This window comes from Mustela putorius, unplaced genomic scaffold (assembly GCF_011764305.1).
Source record: "Mustela putorius furo isolate JIRA1106 unplaced genomic scaffold, ASM1176430v1.1 tig00000224_pilon_pilon_pilon, whole genome shotgun sequence".
NCBI lineage: Eukaryota > Metazoa > Chordata > Mammalia > Carnivora > Mustelidae > Mustela > Mustela putorius.
Window position 1 is genome coordinate 14295861 of NW_025421321.1, and position 18017 is coordinate 14313877.

Here is an 18017-nt window from a genome sequence, read left to right on the forward strand (position 1 = left end):
GGTCTGGGTGACCCACCAAGGCGCCATGGGACTCCTGGGACAGTACATTGTGTCCCCAATTCCTGTAGCACTCCCGTGACATCACAGAGTCCCCATTTTTCTAGTGGGCACCTTTCCATTCTTTTCTCCTTAACTCACTGCTCTGAGTAAAAAAAGCAATCAATTAAGCATTACTAATATCCAAGTTCACAATTGAGGCAAACCTTTCCTTGTGAAGTTACTGGGCCCATTTGCCTGAAAAGCTTAGTTTGGGAAATAGAAAAGTTCTGCTCTTACATGTGGTGTGTATAAGACATCGTCTTGCAACTGACATAACCCCATGGCATCCATCTTGAGGAGGAAGAAGACAGTGTAGGATACTTTAGAAGTACAGAAGGAAAACTACATCCTCTGTTTATAAGCAAAGGAAAGAAAACGGACTCTACTGCTGTTCAGAAATCTTAGTAAAATTGTTGGCTCTCTCCTCCAGGAGCAGGGTATGATGGAAGGATCAAGAGCTCAGGATTCTGCCCCATGCAGATACCATCCCATCTCCCCACTGTGCATCAGCTGCACAACCTCACCAACCCACCCTGGACTAAAGGTATTGCTGCTAGAGTCGACTCACGTGTGGGTCTTTTTTTTTTTCCCAAGAGAGAATCTTTTTTTTTTTTAAAGATTTTATTTATTTATTTGACAGAGAGAGAGAGAGAGAGAGAGATCTCAAGTAGACAGAGAGGAGGGAGGCTCCCTGCTGAGCAGAGAGCCCGATGCGGGGCTTGATCCCAGGACCTTGGCTTGGGATCATGACCTGAGCCAAAGGCAGAGGCTTTAACCCACTGAGCCATCCAAGTGCCCCACATGTGGGTCTTTATATAACCTGATCTCTCTGCAGTGTTTGACACTGCTGACCAAACTCATCTTCCAGAAAAACACATATCACTTGGCTTCAAGATACCTGCTCCTCGTTTGCCACTCTTCTCTGTCTACTCTGCAGCCCTTTAAATATTAGCACTCTTTGGGGGCTCTTGTGCTCCATTTCATGACAGTATTTACTCATTTATCTACCCACATATTGATTATTTAACAAGCATTCAAATAACAAGGGACACGATGACTTATATGGCTTATAGAGTTTAAAACACTTACCCCAGGGCGCCTAGATGGCTCAGTCAGTCAAGCATCTGACCAGCTCAGGTCATGATCTCAGGGCCCTAGGATGGAGTCCTGTGTCAGGCTCCCTGATTAGCAGGGGGTCTGCCTGTCCCTCTCCCTCTGCCCCAACCCCCCACCCCCGCTCATGTTCTCTCTCTCTCAAACAATAAAATCTTAGAGTAAAATAAAACACATCTCCCCAATCAACCCTACAATGTGTGTGCCATTACTGTCCCTATTTTACTAAGGAGGGATCTGCGGCACAGGGAGATGAAGTACCTCGATCAAGGTCATAGAGTTAGTAAGTAGCAGCGTCAGAATTAGTACTGTCTGGCACCCCTACCCATTTCCTCTGCTTTCTCCTCCAAACCTGCCCCCACTCAAACCCCTTCTGCAAAGTCATTGACTTCCAAAATGCAACTGGAAAATGATTTCCCTAAGACCCTGTAAAGCCAACTCCTCACCTTGCCTCATCCCCCTCTAGTCTCATTGAGCCAGCTCTCTCTCCATATACCATGTCCCAGCCATATGGGACGACTCCGAGCACCTCCAATGTCCCTGATCCATGCCCTCCCTCTGCTTGAAACCCTCCGCCCCAAGCCTCTTCACTTGGCTCATCTCTTAGGTATCACTACACCCTCTGAAAGCTTTCTCTGCTCTCTCCCACTCACGTCCAGGTCAGCTGCCTGCCCTATGTACTCCTACCTCCTACAATCACCACCACTCAATACACCTCACTGTAATTGCCCGTTTCATTGTCTCCCTCCCCCCTCGGGATAGAAGGCTTAAGAAGACTACAGCGTGTGTCTAGCTGACCAAACATCCTACCCCTGGCATGTGGTCATTACTGAATACACACTGTTCAATGAGTTAAGGATTTATACCCAAGTGCCTGGCATAGAGGAGGTACAGTAATGGCCCAGAGCCCAGGTATTATCTGCAAGCATAAAGCTGGTTTATTAAGCAGGTATGAGTCCATTTTATTTTGGATGGAGCTGCCCACACCATGCTCGGTAGGAGCAGAGCTGACATTTGCAGTCAAGGTTCCATCTTAAACCAGAGGGGTGGAGGGTAGGGGAGCCCTCGGGGCTCCCTGTCCCCAGCTGCCACAAACATGCTAACTCCCCAGGATGGCACACTCAGGGCTCAACCTTTCCACCTGGTGGGATCAGGGTCATACTGACACAGTTCAGGCAGAGGGCTGGGCTCTCTACAGTCTTTTCCCTACTCTGCTGCTAACCCAATGGGTCATTTCTCCTCTCAGTTCCTTCATTTGTCAAATAAGGGATTTGAGGGCAAGTAAAAACAAGAGTGACTACGAAACACTCTACAAACCTAAGCCCCCATCTTCTCCAAGAAGGATTCTAGACTACGCTAGGTAAACACACTTAAGCCCTGAGAGATTCAGGGCAGAGTCAAGTCCCCTGAAGGCCAGCGCAAGGGGGAGTTCAGAGAGGAGGGTGCTCTGTGCCTTGTGTCCCCTGAATGCCAGCCTCCCGCTATGCCAATAATCTGAAATCTGATGGGAGCCGGAGCCAGATGTCTCCAGGAGTGAAAGCTGGAATGCAAACAGGAGTCATACAAATGCCTCCCCCCACCACAAACTCCCTGAGTTGCAAATTATTAACCTGCTTAGCTCTCCTGCAGAGATAAGAGCTACTGGGGGATAGATGGGTGTTGGAAAGTTCCCTTCATGCTAAAAAGTCTTCCCTTTTGCTCCCCAGGAGCAAAGAGCCTTCCCTTAGAGCTTCTCTGCCTTTCTTATCTACTGCTAATCCCAAATTTATACCAGCCTTGCAAAAATGTCCAATCTTCAACTGGGGGCAGGAATGATTCATCCCAAGAGGACTCTAATCCTGTTGAGACTAGTAAATAAGGCTCCTGTTCACACTCCACTGCCTGGAGGCCTGCAAGGGAACAGCTGGATTAGTCAAAAAAATAATTAATGCACTGGCTGGCACATTTTGTCAAAGTTGACCACACTTGTCTGAACATCTTCAGACCATCCATCCCTGTTGCCACCAGGAGCCTGGACAAATCCACTGGACTACACTTACATTTGTGAATTTCCAACTGAATCCCTTTGAAAAGACTGTGTAGGAAAAGTGAAGCAGAGAGACAGAACCAGCTTGGCCTCAAGTCAGAAGTAGCGTTGTGGGGAAGAGCATGGACTCTAGGTTTGAATCCTGCTCTGTCACTCCCCAGGTGGGTGACTTTCCCTCTTCAACCTCAGCTTCCTTCTCTGTAAAATGGTCCAGATATCTCCTAAGTTGGGTTTGGTCTGATCATTGAATGAGATGATCCAGGTAGAGCACTTGGCACAAAATAAACACCCAATAAATGTGTGAGGGCAGGTTGGGAAGAAGGTGCAGGTCGGGGTGTGTAAATGATCTTTGGTGATGGAGAAAAGAGTCCACACTCCACCAAAGATGTTTAAAACTAACCCCTAGTTAGTAGCAGTGTCTGTCCCCTTTCACCACTCCCCAACCCCAATGGGACAAGGCTGCCCTGACTTGGTGCCTACTTCTAGAACAGATCCCAAAGCAATTCATCTAAATTCTGGGAAACATCAAATATGTATAGTAAAAACAGCCTTAAAACTAAGGAGTCTACAGGAATACATTTAACAAAGGACATGCAAGCCTTGTACACTGGAAACTACAACAGTGTTGAAAGAAATTAAAGACCTAAACAAACAAAAAGACATCTGTTCCTGGATCAGAAGACTTAATATTGTTAAAGTGGCAATACTCCCCCCGAAATTGATGCCCAGATTCAAGGCAATCCCTACTCAAATCCCAGCAGTGGGCTTCTTTGCAGAATCTGACAAGCTGGTCCTAAAATTCATATGGTCTGTATATGATCCAGTAATTCCACTACTGGATATTTGCCCAGAGAAAATGAAAGTACCATCAAAAAGATACATGCATCTTGGGGCACCTGGGTGGCTCAGTGGTTTAGGCTGCTGCCTTTAGCTCGGGTCATGATCTCAGGGTCCTGGGATCAAGCCCCGCATCGGGCTCCCTGCTCCGCAGGAAGCCTGCTTCCCTCTCTCTCTCTCTCTCTCTCTCTCTGCCTGCCTCTCTGCCTGCTTGTGATCTCTGTCTGTCAAATGAATAAATAAAATCTTAAAAAAAAAAAAAAAGATACATGCATCTCTATGTTTATTACAGCATTATTCAACAGCCAAGATAGAAAAGCAGCCCAAGTGTCCATCAAAAGATGAATCAATAAAGATGTGGTGTGCGTACGTGCACGTGCGCACACAAACACACACGCACACTCACCCATAAAAAATAATGTGATCTTGCCATTTGCATGGTATGGATGGACCTAGTGGGTACTATGCTATGGGTATTATGGGTATTATATGGGACCTATGGGTATCATAAAATGAAATAGGGGGCGTCTGGGTGGCTCAGTGGGTTAAAGCCTCTGCCTTCGGCTCAGGTCATGATCCCGGGGTCCTGGAATCGAGCCCCACATTGGGCTCTCTGTTCGGCAGGGAGCCTGCTTCCTCCTCTCTCTGACTGCCTCTCTGCTTACTCATGATCTCTGTCTGTCAAATAAATAAATAAAATCTTTAAAAATAAATAAATAAATGAAATGAAATGAAATGGGTAAGCCAAAGAAAAATACCACCTAATTTCCCTTATATGTGGAATCTAAGAAACAAAACAAATAAACATAAAGCAGAAATTTAAATACAGAGAACAAACTGGTGGTTGCCAAAGGGGAGGTGGATAGGAGATGGGTGAAACAGATAGAAAAATACAAGTACCCAAAATAGCCAAACAGTCTTGAAGGAAAAGAATGAAGTTGTAGGACTCATACTTCCAACTTTAAAACTTCCTATAAAGCTACACTCATCCAAACACTGTGCTTTTGGCAGAAGAACAGACCTATAGTTCAATAGAGCAAAACTGAGTCCAGAACCACATCCTGACATTTATGGCCAACTGATTTTCAAAAGGGTTCCAAGACAGTTCAATGGGGAAATAATAATCTTTTTTATGTTCATTTTTTAAAAGATTTTTTGTATTTCGTTATTTCGTAAGTAGAGGGGGGGAGCTGGAGGAGGGACAGAGGGAGAGGAGAGAGAGAGAATCTCAAGCAGGCATCCTAACTGCAGAGCCTGCCACGGGGCTTTATCTCAGGACTCTGAGATCATGACTGGAGCTGAAATGAAGAATTGGTTTCTCAGGGCACTTGGGTGGCTCAGTTGTTAAACCTCTTCTTTTGGCTTGGGCCCTGACACCTGGGTACTGGGATTGAGCCCCATGTTGGGCTCCCTGCTTGGCAAGGAGCCTGCTTCTCCCTCTCCCACTCCCCCTGCTTCTGTTCCCTCTCTCACTGTGTCTATTGTGTCTTTGTCAGATAAGTAAATAAAATCTAAAAAAAAAAAAAAAGATGCTTAACCAACTGAGCCACCCAGACACCCCTATTTTTTTTTTTAAGATTTTGTTTGTTTGAAAGAGAGACAGAGAGCATGAGCACAAGCTGAGAGAGAGCAGAAGTGGAGGGAGAAGACGACTCCCTGCTGAGCAGGGAGCCCAATTCAGGTGTCCCAATAATAATCTTTCTAAAACACATATAATGGGGGGTGCGCCTGGGTGGCTCAGTCAGTTAAGCGTCTGCCTTCAGCTCAGATCATGATCCTGGGTCCAAAGATGGAGTCCCTTGTCAAGGTCCCTGCTCTGCAGGGAGTCTGCTTCTCCCTCTGCCCCTCCTCCCACTCATTCTCCCAATCTTAAATTAATAATAATTAATTGACAAATAAATAAAATCTTAAAAAATAAATAATCTTAAATAAATAAATATTTTTTATATTTTATAAATATAATCTTAATAAATAAAATCTTTTTAAAAAACCCACACATAACCGGATAGCCACATGCCAAAGAATTAAGTGGGACCCCTCACACCATATATAAAAAGTAATTTAAAAAAATGGATCAGAGACCTAAAATGTAAAAGTTCCCACTCTAAAAGTCAGAGAAGAAAACATAGGAGAAAATCTTCAGGACTTTGGGTTAGGCAATAGTTTTCAAATGACACTAAAGGCACAAACGACAAAGGAAATACATAGATAACCTGGAAAACAATTTAAAATGTACAAAATAAAAATAAACTCTATGAGCACATGCAAAGATGCTCAACATCACTAGCCATCAGGGAACAACAAACCACAGCGAGACACTACTCCACACCCACTAGCATGACGGTACTCAAAAATACAGACGATAACAAATGTGGCTGAGGACATCGGAAAGTCGGAATGCTCACACAGTCAGCGGGAGTGGAAAATGGTGCCACTGGGCAGTTCCTCAATTTGATAAATATAGATTACATCAGATACATATCATTGACATATAGGTAGATATTGTAGGATTTCGTTTATCCGGAATGTCCAGAACAGGCATATCCACAGAGACAGAGCGATGAGCGGATGTCCCCATGCTGGGGGGCAGGGACTTGAGCATGGAGAGTGTCTGCTGACGGGTATGGGGCTTCTTGTTGGGGTGAAGAAAAGGTTGTGGAACCAGGAGTGATGGTTGCATAACCCTGTGAAGGTGTGAAACCCCTGAATCATACTCCAGGGACGTACAGCTCTCTGATCGGTTCAGCTCCCCCACCCACCTACCGCAGAGCACTACCCCACTAACCTAAATTCCTGCCCACTGTCGCCATAGCAGCAAGGACAACACAGCTGACACTTATGAATTCCTGGTGGGGTATTGTTAGAGCTGCCACCCGGTGAGAGCTGACAGGAAATGTCTCGTGAGGGGCTGCAGAGGGAGCTTCAGCAGCTCAGCATGCAAGCCCTGCGGAATTACCCCCACCCCACTTTGGGGATCTCTGCCCCTAACATTCCCTCTTGTCACTCCAGTGCTCTAGTAGGCTTGCCAGATAAAACATGGGATGCCCAGCTAAGTTTTCATTTCAGATGAGCAACGAGTAACATTTTTGTAGAAGGAGGTCCCAAATGGCATGTCATTCATTATTTATCTGAAATGAAAATTGCCTTGGAGTCTTGCATGCGTATTGGCTCTATCTGGCAACCATCCGCACCCGCCTCCAGGTCATTTCTGAAACACACCAAGCACACTTTCACCTCAGGATCTTTGCACAGGCTTTTCCTTCTGCCTGAAATTCTCTTCCCCCAAATCTCCACAGGGCTCCCCTTCAAACTTCGGGTCTTTGTCCAAACAGGACCTCAACATACGGAGGTCTCCAAACCAACTTCTGCCGGGCACTCTGATGTTCCTTCCCCTGAGGGATAACCTGACATGTTCTATATTTAGTTGCTAATTGTCTGCCTTCCCCTCGGTTTACAAGGAACTCCTTGAGAGCACGGCTTCTTTAATTCACTGCTGCATTCCCAGTGCTGAGAACAGGACCTGGCAAGGAGCAAACAGTAAGTGAATATTTACTGAGTGAATACAGAAGGGCTGCGCATGGGTTATCTCCTCTACTCTTCCAAGGAGCCCAGGAGACAAGTACTGCCATCAGTCATGTTTCATAGATGAGGGATCAGAGACAAAGAAAAGCTAAATACATCATCCGGGGGCCCACCATAGCCAGCAGTGGGGCTGGGTCCAGATGTAGGTTCAGACCCCAGAGTCCACAATCTGCCTACCTCACTACATCGGCTCAGTGTCCCAGGCAGAGGGGCACCTCGGGGCGAAGGTACCAGGTATTTCGGCCTCCAACCCCTGTAACCTGTTCTGGGTGAGAGGGAGGAAAAAACCACCACCACCACATCTATATTTGCATCAGACTCCATAATCACAGAATTTAATCACAGTACTTGGATTTGCCTGAACACTTACTGTTCAACATCAAGTGTGTCAAATAGCCACTTCAACGCCCATGCAGTAGAGAAGACTGTGTGGGTATCTGTACTCACTTTTATTTCTTCTTGAACGTCAAGATTGTGGAAATTTAAATCAGGTTGCTCTTTCAAAAACTGGTGGAAATAACACTGGTTTCGTACTTCGTCAAAGTGCCAACTGGAGTTTCCGTATACACTTAACTAGCAAACAGAAACCAGCAAGTCACTTACTTAGCATTCATATAATGGCAGTGCCCGAAAAGAAATGATCATTACCACCCCTGGTCCTGTGCAGGCTGAGAGCACAAATCCTCTAAGTTTTCCTTCTAGGGAGAACACTGGATAAATCAATTCCTTAAAATGCCACCCACTGGCCTAGTGCCGCACAAATGTGGTTGGGATAGATTTGTAGAGTAGAAGCTGTTCATGACAAGCAACCAATGCTCTCAAATGCAGAATAGGCCAAATTAAAGAGCCCACATTTCTAGCATATTTTCTTGAACCTTCTATACAGGCTCAGAACTCCTGTTTGTGAAGTGATGCAAATGATGGTCATTTGGGGAGAAAGACACATTCCACTGGTCTTAGAGGGTTTTTTTTTTTGTTTGGTTGGTTTTGTTTTAAATATTTTATTTATTTATTTGACAGACAGAGATCACAAGTAGGCAGAGAGGCAGGCAGAGAGAGAGGAAGGGAAGCAGGCTCCCTGCTGAGCAGAGAGCCTGATGCGGAGCTCGATCCCAAGACCCTGAGATCATGACCTGAGCAGAGGCTTTAACCCACTGAGCCACCCAGGTGCCCCTGGGAGTTTGTTTTTTTATTTATTTGACTGAGAGACACACAGCAAGAGAGGGAACACAAGCAGGGGGAGGGGCAGAGGGAGAAGGAAGCTTCCTGTTGAGCAGAGAGCCCAATGCAGGACTCAATCCCAAAATTCTGAGATTATGACCTGAATTGAAGGCGGATGCTTACCTGACTGAGCCATCCAGACGTCCCTGGTCTTGGAGTCTGAATCCCCACAGAGTGAATATTTAAATTATATCTCAGAAAATTATTAGAATCATCCACTTAAAAACTCAACTAGCTCTCAGGAATAAAAGAAATCTGGCAACTTCTAGTGTTGGTGCCCAGCCGAGTGTGACCTGGGGGCTGATCGCCTCTTTCGAGGAGTGCTCCCATCTGGGACTCCAGAGCTTGACTCTTGAATCCGTTTCAGTCACCTGGGCTCCTTCCATGTGACCATTCCTCAGGGATCTAGCTTGGACTTTTGTTCATTTATTTTTAAACAGAACATCTGGGGGGGCGCCTGAGTGGCTCAGTCATTAAGCATCTGCCTTCAGCTCAGGGCAGGGTCCCAGGGTCCTGGGAGCGAGCCCTGCATCAGGCTCTGCGCTCGGCGGAGAGTCTGCTTCTCCCTTTCCTGCTCCTTCTGCTTGTGCTCAATCTCTCTCTCAAGTAAATAAATAAAAATCTTTGGAAAAAAATAGTTCATTCCTTTTATGGCTGAGTAGTATTCCATTGTATGGCTATACACAGGGTGTTTATACATCTCTCATAATACATATCTTTTTGTATGTATCAACTATTTTTGTATGTATCAACTATTTTTTGTATGTATCAACTATTTTTGTATGTATCAACTTTTTGTATGTATCAACTATTAGGCTATAAAAGAAAAAAAAACCTACAATGTTAGCTACAGTGGAGAACAGATAGGATGGAAAAACTGGATGCCAGAAGAGGAGGCTGTTACAGTCCTATCAGGAAGAGATAAAGCTTTTTATCTATTTATTTGAGAGAGACACAGCATGCAGGGGGAGGAGCAGAGGGAGAGGGACAAGCAGACTCCTTGTTAAACGCAGAGCCCGTCATGGGGCTCGACTCCATGATCCTGAGATCCCGACCTGAGCTTAAATCAAGAGCTGGATGTTTAATCAACCGAGCCACCCAAGCGCCCCTGGGTGGCAATTGTTAAAAGCAGATGGTGCAGCTGGACTGTGCAGTCATTAGCCCTCTCATTTACTGGCTGTGTGACTGAGGACACAGGGCTTACTGTTGCCCATCTGCAAAACAGGAACTAAAACCTAACTCACAGGACTGCAGGGTAGGTTAAATGGATGAATATGACACACTTAGCCCAGAACCTGGCACATAGGAAGTGTGGCAGTAAATGTTTGCTAATATCATGATCATTAACAAGCGTGCAGACTGGAGAAAAGAAAAATTAAGGAGCTAACACTGCCAGGATTGCTATTCACCAGGCTGCATACTAGTACTATTCATTCAAATGGGGGTCTAAGAGGTTGATGGGGAAAAAACTACACTGTCAGCCTCGATACATGTCAATTCTGAGTGCCCTTGGTTCATCTAAAAGTTGATGCCTAGAAGCCAGTCTCTTAGTTTATGGAGAAGGTCAGCAGAGTAGAGATCAGAGGATAGAGGGCAAAAGGCTCTGCAGAAAGCAGGAGAGATGACTTCTGCTCTCCCTTTGAAGTAGAGATTGCTGCTGAGCAGGAAAAGATGGGGAGATGGCAGGTAGGATATTTGAGAAAGGGAGGGGGGCCTGGATAATGAAATTCCCAAGAAGATGGGGTGGCTCAGTTCATGTGGTGACAGTGAATGTGTGAGGTCTCCAAAGGCCCAGATACCAAGGTGCAGGGGAAGAGAAAGTGGATGGGCAGGTTTATTTATGGCTAGGGTTTTATTGGACAGGGGAGTCACAACATCAGAAAAGCAAAGGGGTCTGGAGAGTAAATAGCAAGACAGTTACAGACCTGATGGGACATGGAGTCTGAGTTGGGCAGAGTGGGAAGTGAGGGAAGGAGAAGCTAACAGGAAGTACAGGTTTTAATTTGCTACAGGACATCTGTTCTACAATGAAATAAAAAGTCCAAATCCAAATGATTAGGAGGCTTGGGTAGTCTAGTTCTATTTCTTTGGGAAAACTTTCCTCTTGCGCAAAACAATATCCATTAATTTTTTTCTTTAGAATTTTTTCTTTAATTTTTTTCTTATTAAAATAGCCAGTTTCATCACTGAAAATCTGTTCCCTTTGTACATCAGACAAGTTGGTACCTACCCAGTTGTTGGGTGGTGTGGTTGTGCCACCGTCATGCCTACAATCATGCCAGATGTAATAGTCAGTGTATTTCCCTGTCCGATTCCGACTCAGTTGAAACCAAGCATGTTCATCACTGGTATGGTTTGGTATGAAATCGATTATTAATTTTAAACCTAATGAAAGTATTTCAAATGTTAAGAAGAAATTATTTTAGAATAATACACATCAGTTAAGGAAAAAAAAAACACTTTAACCCCCACCACTCCTCCCCACCCACCTGCCCCTCAGTTCACCTTTGTCATGTATGGCTGCAACCAGATCCTCAAAATCCTTCATCGTTCCAAAAATAGGATCAATTTCTTGGAAATCTTCAACACCGTGTCGGAAATCTTTAAGGGATGATTTATAGAATGAAGTAATCCAAATAGTTTTTATATTTAAACTTGCAATGTAGTCCAGTTTCTCTTGGATACCTAAAGAAAAAAGTTAAGGCCATGAAAAATAAAGTTGGGTTTCTTCAGTTGAAGGATTAAAAATAAAACCAACATGCCTAAAACTGAAGTATTTATATTGAAACAGAAATATTTGGAATTTTGTTGAATTTGAGTGTAATTCAAATAGAAAGGTCTAGCTCTACAAGCAGCATCAAATCGTCTTCTAGCAATAACTTTGACATTTAACATAAATGTAGAACATTTTAAAAATCTATGTGTGCATTGTTCATATATTATATTTAAAACTAAGGCTAGGGTGCCTGGGTGGATCAGTTGTTAAGCGTCTGCCTTCAGCTCAGATCACGATCCCAGGGTCCTGCTCACAGGAAGCCTGCTTCTCTCTCTCCTACTCCTCCTGCTTGTTTTCCCTCTCTCTCTCGCCGTCTCTGTCAAACAAATAAATAAAATCTTTAAATAAAATAAGATAAATAAATAAAACTAGGGCTACAGGGGCACCTGGGTGGCTCTGCTGGTTAAACATCTGACTCTGGATCTCATCTCAGGTCTTGATCTTGGGGGTTGTAAGTTCAAGTCCGGTGCTGGGCACCTATGGAGCCTACTTTAAAAAAATCAATTAAAAAAATAAATAAATAAGGGCGCTTGGGTGGCTCAGTGGGTTAAGCCTCTGCTTTTGGCTCAGGTCATGATCTCAGGGTCCTGGGATAGAGTCCTGCATCGGGCTCTCTGCTCAGCAGGGAGCCTGCTTCCCAACCCCCACCCCGCCTGCCTCTCTGCCTCCTTGTGATCTCTGTCAAATAAATAAATAAAATATTTTTAAAAATAAAATAAACAAAAGGGGTGCTTGGGTGGCTCAGTGGGTTAAGTGTCTGCCTTCAGCTCAGGTCATAATCCCACGGTCCTGGGATCAAGTCCCACATCAGGCTCCCTGCTCAGCAGGGAGCCTGTGTCTCCCTCTCCCTCTGCTGCTCCCCCTGCTTGTGCTCTCTTGCTCTCTCTGTCAAATAAGTAAATAAAGACTTAAAAAAGAAAATAAAAATAAAACCAGGCTACAGTATTAATTTATTCTACACATGGTTTTTGAGCATCTAATCTAGGCCGGGTGCTGGGCTAAGGGCCAAGGAATAAAGAAGAGTAACGCGTGGTCTAGGCTGCACCATCCAACGGGACAGCCCCGTGCCTCGTGTGGCCATTGTTGAGCACTCGCAATGTGACCAGTGTGACCTGAGATGTGCTATGAGTGTAAAACACTTACGACTTAGGAGATTCTGAAAAATATAAGAATGTAAACTATCACATTAATACTTTTATGTTGGTTTTATGTTGGAATGATATGTTGGCTTAAGCCAAATAATTTAAATGAATATGATTAAGATGGATTTTAAATTAAAATTAGATTTTTTTTTTAAAAGATATTCTCTTTAAGTAATCTCTACACCCAATGTGGGGCTTGAACTTACAACCCCAAGATCAAGAGCTGTGTGCTCTACTGACTGAACCAGACAGGCACCTCAAAAATTAAATTATTATTAAAATGAATTTCTCCTCTTTCTCTTTACTTGTTTGAATGTGGCTCCTAAAGAATTTAAAATTACCTGTGTGGTTCAGCCTTTGGACAAGGCTGAAGCCAAGAATTTATACAGAAGAGAATTCTAGATATGGCTATATAGAGACATGGGAAGGAAACTCTTTGTACTTGGAACCTTGTAGGATAATTAGCAGATAGCATGGTTTTTTGTGTGGCTCTGGTTCAGAGTCCTAAATGCAGATCAGAGACTTGAGTATAGTATTCAATCTCCAGTAACTGTCTGTGGGGCCCATAAGTGGCTTCTTATAATCAGAGCCTGTCGTAGGTCACACAGCAAGCTGGAGATCACTGAGACCAAAACACAAAGCCCTCTGATTCCTGGCTTGGGAGCTCTTCCCCTATGGACTGGCTGCTTACTTTTGTCCTCTCTGTACCTCAGTTCCCCCATTATAGGTGTCTGTGACACCTCCAAGACTGTTCTCAGCCAACAGAAGGATTTTGATTTAAATTGGAACAACAATACAATGTATCTTAAGAATAGGCCACAGGAACAGGATGTTTAAAAAAAGGGTCTGGACAGACACAAAGTAAACAAGGGATCCCAGGCCCCCAATCCAGGGGCAGAAGGCAATCACCAAAACACAAACTGAAACCCAGAACAGTTTCTTTTTTTTTTTTTTTTTAAAGATTTTATTTATTTATTTGACAGACAGAGATCACAAGCAGGCAGAGAGGCAGGCAGAGAGAGAGGAGGAAGCAGGCTCCCTGCTGAGCAGAGAGCCCGATGTGGGGCTCGATCCCAGGACTCTGAGATCATGACCTGAGCCGAAGGCAGCGGCTTAACCCACTGAGCCACCCAGGCGCCCCCCCAGAACAGTTTCGAACAGTAACAAGCAGATCCCCTCAACCTCAAGAACAAAGACCTATTGATTACAGGCTAGTCCCTCCAGGCAAAGCTACTAGAAACGGCAAATGTAGGGGCTGATGAGGCCTTGCCCTGTGCACCAAAATTTGGGCTGTATCAGAAGATTACGAAGGGAGGGCAGGAAGGGGGAAGTTTATCTTTGGGTTTGGGGGTTTTAGCTCTATTCTGTCAAAACATCACTTTTGTTAGGCATTTCCTACACATAGGCAACAGGTGCTAAAGGCCACGGCGGCATGGGAGGTGTGCAAGGGCAGTCACCCAGATAGCTTACAAAGGGCTATCAGAGGGTACTGGAAACAGTCCAGAGCCCTGTGGGAGCTCTGGGGAGGGGAGTGCATGTTCTGAGCAGGAGGCAAAGTAAAGATTAATGCAGAAAATGGGTTCCAACTGCACCTTGAAGGACAGATAATATTTCAATTGGTGAAGATGCAGGGAAGATACAAAAAAGAGAAATTTAAGTTCCTATTTGTAACACTTTAAAGTTAGATTAAGCTCATCCCCAGGTCCCACACCCTATTAAATCATTGTTTTATTTTTTCAAACTAAGTATTTTATGTTATTTTGTTTTTTATCATTACCCTGAACTAGGGTGACTGTGTCAACCAAGTTGCCCAGGACAGTTTCAGTTTATGCCTGCAGTCTGGCAAAATTTTACTTTTAAAAGTGCCCTGGGGGTGGGGGGTGGGGGTAGGCTAGGTGGCTCAGTCGGTTAAGTGTCTGACTTTTGATTTCAGCTTAGGTCATGATCTCAGGGTCGTGAGATCAAGCCCCAAGCCTGCTTGGATTTTCTCTCTCCCTCTCTCTCTGCTTCTCCCCTCCTTCTCTAAAAACCTAAACCAAAACAAAAAACAACCACCAAAAACAAAACAACAAAAAGAAGTATCCTGGGGGCACCCAAGTGGCTCCGTCAGAAGCCTATGTGACTCTTGATCTCAGGGTTGTGGGTTCGAGCCGCACCTTGTGTGTGGGGATTACTTAATAAAATCTTAAAAAAAAAAAAAAAGTGTCCTGGTTTGAGCAATAAAGTATAAGGATATTCTATCCATAAAGTATAAGGATATTCTATACTACATTAGAATATATCTATAATAGAATATATCCTATTCTATTCTTTCTCACTTAGAAATTATTAGTGTAACTTTAAAAAAGTGATTTTTTACTTTGTGTTTCATTTTGGTTTTACTAGTAGGATATTATTTTAAATAATCCTCAAGTCAGGTAATGTCCAACACACCCCACTCATGCATTTTTCAATTTCATCTTTAAAGGCTCAGCCTATGCCTTTTAAAGACAGGACTTAATTTTTTTCTACATTATTTATGCTTTATTCACTAATAAACTCTCAGCCAGATTACCAAAGTAGGTCCTACATATATTGGGAAACCAATTCCAAACGGTCACTCTGAAGAAATGAACTGTAAGGTGCATAGAGGCAGGAAGCAAGCAAGGAGAAAGTCTACTCCATGTCAGAAGTGAAAATTGATTAGCTAAGTATATGTACTTAGTGGGCAATAAATGAAACGACTCAATGGGGGCTCAAAGGCCTCCAGTAAGCAGCCCTTCGTCCTGCAAAGAACTGCTAGGCTGTGCTGAACGGCTTTTCAAATATCATAAACAAGGAGACACTCAGTGTGACCAGTCACAACGGAATGTGCTTAGTACACAAGCCAGGCATAATTCGGTTTTGAGGATTGAGAGCCATAAAGCAACCTCATCCCAGCCCCACCCCAATCCAGCCTCTGCACCCACCTCTCAGGTCTCCGTTCCCATCCTGGTCACTGTCCTTGAAAGACCTCGGGTAGATCTGGTATATGGGCCCTGCCTGCCACCAGTCCAGGCACTTGGGCGACACGGCGATGATGGCTATGGTGGCCACAGTGAGGACGAGCACAGAAGCCACGGTGAGCCAGAAGAGCACCTCCCGGGGCACCCGGTAGCGGGCCTGGCCGGAGAACTGGAACAGCACCTCCTTGGGCATGCCCGCGTACGGCCTGATGCCTTGCAGGGCAGGCTCAGCGGGGCCAAGAATGGCCACTGCGCTGTCTGGCGGGCTGCCCAGGTCCAGCTCCTTCTCCAGGATGTCTTCATTCTGCACAAACCCGTTGTTTGTCCGGCATCCCCGCAGACTCATCCCGATGGAGTCTCTCTTGCCTTTATCCTCAGCCATGTCCAACGGCCTGATCCCTTCAGTGTACCTTCCTGCAATAACAAAGCTGGAGAGGCGGCTGACTGAAATGCTTGGTGGTGTTAATGAGCTTTTGTGGTTTATAAATAAACCTGGCTGGACAAAGTCCAGCCAAACAAGAAAGGGTAAAGGTAAAAGGGGGTTAAAAAAATTCTCTGTATATCAGCCCTGGAGGCTGTTGTGGCTACAGTCCTAACACTGAGGGAGTCAGCCCTGGACTGGGACAGGGGCATGGAGGAGAAACTGAAAAAGGAGGCAGGGTTCCACCACAATTTAAGATGTTACTCTGTTGAGTGCGCTGATGTTTGCAGCAGCATTATTCACAATAGTTAAAGGGTGGAAACAAGCCAGGTGTCCATCAAGAGATGAATGGACAAAATGTGATCTGTGCATACAATGGAATATTACTCAGCTGTAAAAAGGAAATCCTATTGAGGGTTACAACATGGATGAATCTTAAAGACACTATGCCCGGTGAAAGAAGCCAGTTACAAAAGGACAGATTGTGTATGATTCCACTTCTATGAGGCCTCTAGACTCATTCATGGGGACAGAGAGAGTAGGAGGAAGGGAGATATGGGGAGTCATTGTTCACTGAGTACAGCGCTTCCATTTGGGAGGAAGAAAAATTTCTGTAGACGGATGGTGGTGACAGTTGCACAACAATGTAAATGTGCTTGATGCCTCAGAATTGTGCACTTAAATAGTTAAAGAGGTAGATTTTTTGTTAGATTTTACCACCACAAAAAAAAAACAAAAAAAAAACAGGGGCTCCTGGGTGGCTCAGTGGGTTAAAGCCTCTGCCTTCAGCTCAGGTCATGATCCCGGGGTCCTGGGATCGAGCCCTGCATCGGGCTCTCTGCTCTGCAGGGAGCCTGCTTCCTCCCCTCTCTCTCTCTCTGCCTGCCTCTCTGCCTACTTGTGATTTGTCTCTGTCAAATAAATGAAATATTAAAATATATATATATATTTATTTATTAAAAAACAGCTTTAAAATGTTCATTTTAGCTAGGTACAAGAAAAAGAAATCACTGAATTTTGCAAGGGGCAACAGACCCTTCTTTATGTTTGGTTTTGAAGGTCTCTTTTCTTCCTACAAATCCAAGAGGAAGAATGTCTGGAGACAGGGAACAATGCTTTGTTACAGAAGCTAATTTCATTATATCTCAGGCTAACCATATAAATAAGCATTTGTACACTCCGCTGGATCCCAGGTGCCCTCAGTCTTGTTTTCTGTTTTTCAGTTTCCATTCCTGGAAGAATTTTCTGAAGGTGGGGGAGGGGAGGTGGAGAAAAAGGATTCTAAGTCTTGCAAGTTCAAGGGCTTAGCTAGAGGTAAATATAAATGCACTAAATACCTGTACTTCAGAGTTATTTAATCAGGGATGCCTGGGTGGCTCAGTGAGGAGGCCAACTCTTGATTTTAGCGCAGGTCATGATCTCAGGGGTTGGGGATAGAGCCCCTGAGTCGAACCCCATGCTCAGCACAGAGTCTGCTTGAGATTCTCTCTGCCCCTCCCCCTCTAAAACAAATAAATAAAATCTTAAAAAACAAAAGGGGTGGTTATTTAATCATTGACATGGTGTAAAATACAGCATGCACAGGCTTGAGGAAATGGCATTAAAATTAGGTGTGTTTTCCTAGAAGATTCCACAAGCCCTCCAAGAATGTGATGATTCATGGTTCCCATTTAATCAAAAGCATTTAAACAACCTTATGACTCATTTGATCAGATAACAAGAAATTTTCTTCTTTAAATAAAGCTATATGAATTCTTAACATTGCTGGGGTTTTGTCTTTGTTTTCTGTAGAATGACTTAGAAACAGTGTATGGCACAGAGGAATAAACCATTTGATTTTGTCCAAGTTATATTTTTTAATGAGGAAATCCCAATA

At 44.3% G+C, this 18017-nt stretch overlaps 1 protein-coding gene across 2 annotated transcripts in view; it reads right to left on the reverse strand.

Annotated features, from left to right (window-relative positions):
- Positions 1-16526, reverse strand: part of SLC3A1 (solute carrier family 3 member 1) — a 32568-nt gene extending 16042 nt beyond the window's left edge. The window contains exons 1-4 of one of the 2 annotated variants that reach the window (XM_004752989.3): positions 15685-16516; positions 11324-11503; positions 11049-11203; positions 8045-8170 (exon numbers count right to left, since the gene is read on the reverse strand). In XM_004752989.3, coding sequence (XP_004753046.1) covers positions 8045-8170; positions 11049-11203; positions 11324-11503; positions 15685-16102 — 879 coding nt within the window. In that variant the 5' untranslated portion in view covers positions 16103-16516. Of the gene's footprint in view, positions 1-8044; positions 8171-11048; positions 11204-11323; positions 11504-15684 lie in introns of both variants that reach the window. The other variant, XM_045077740.1, reaches the window with a different exon arrangement.
- Between the last annotated feature and the right edge of the window lie 1491 nt (positions 16527-18017).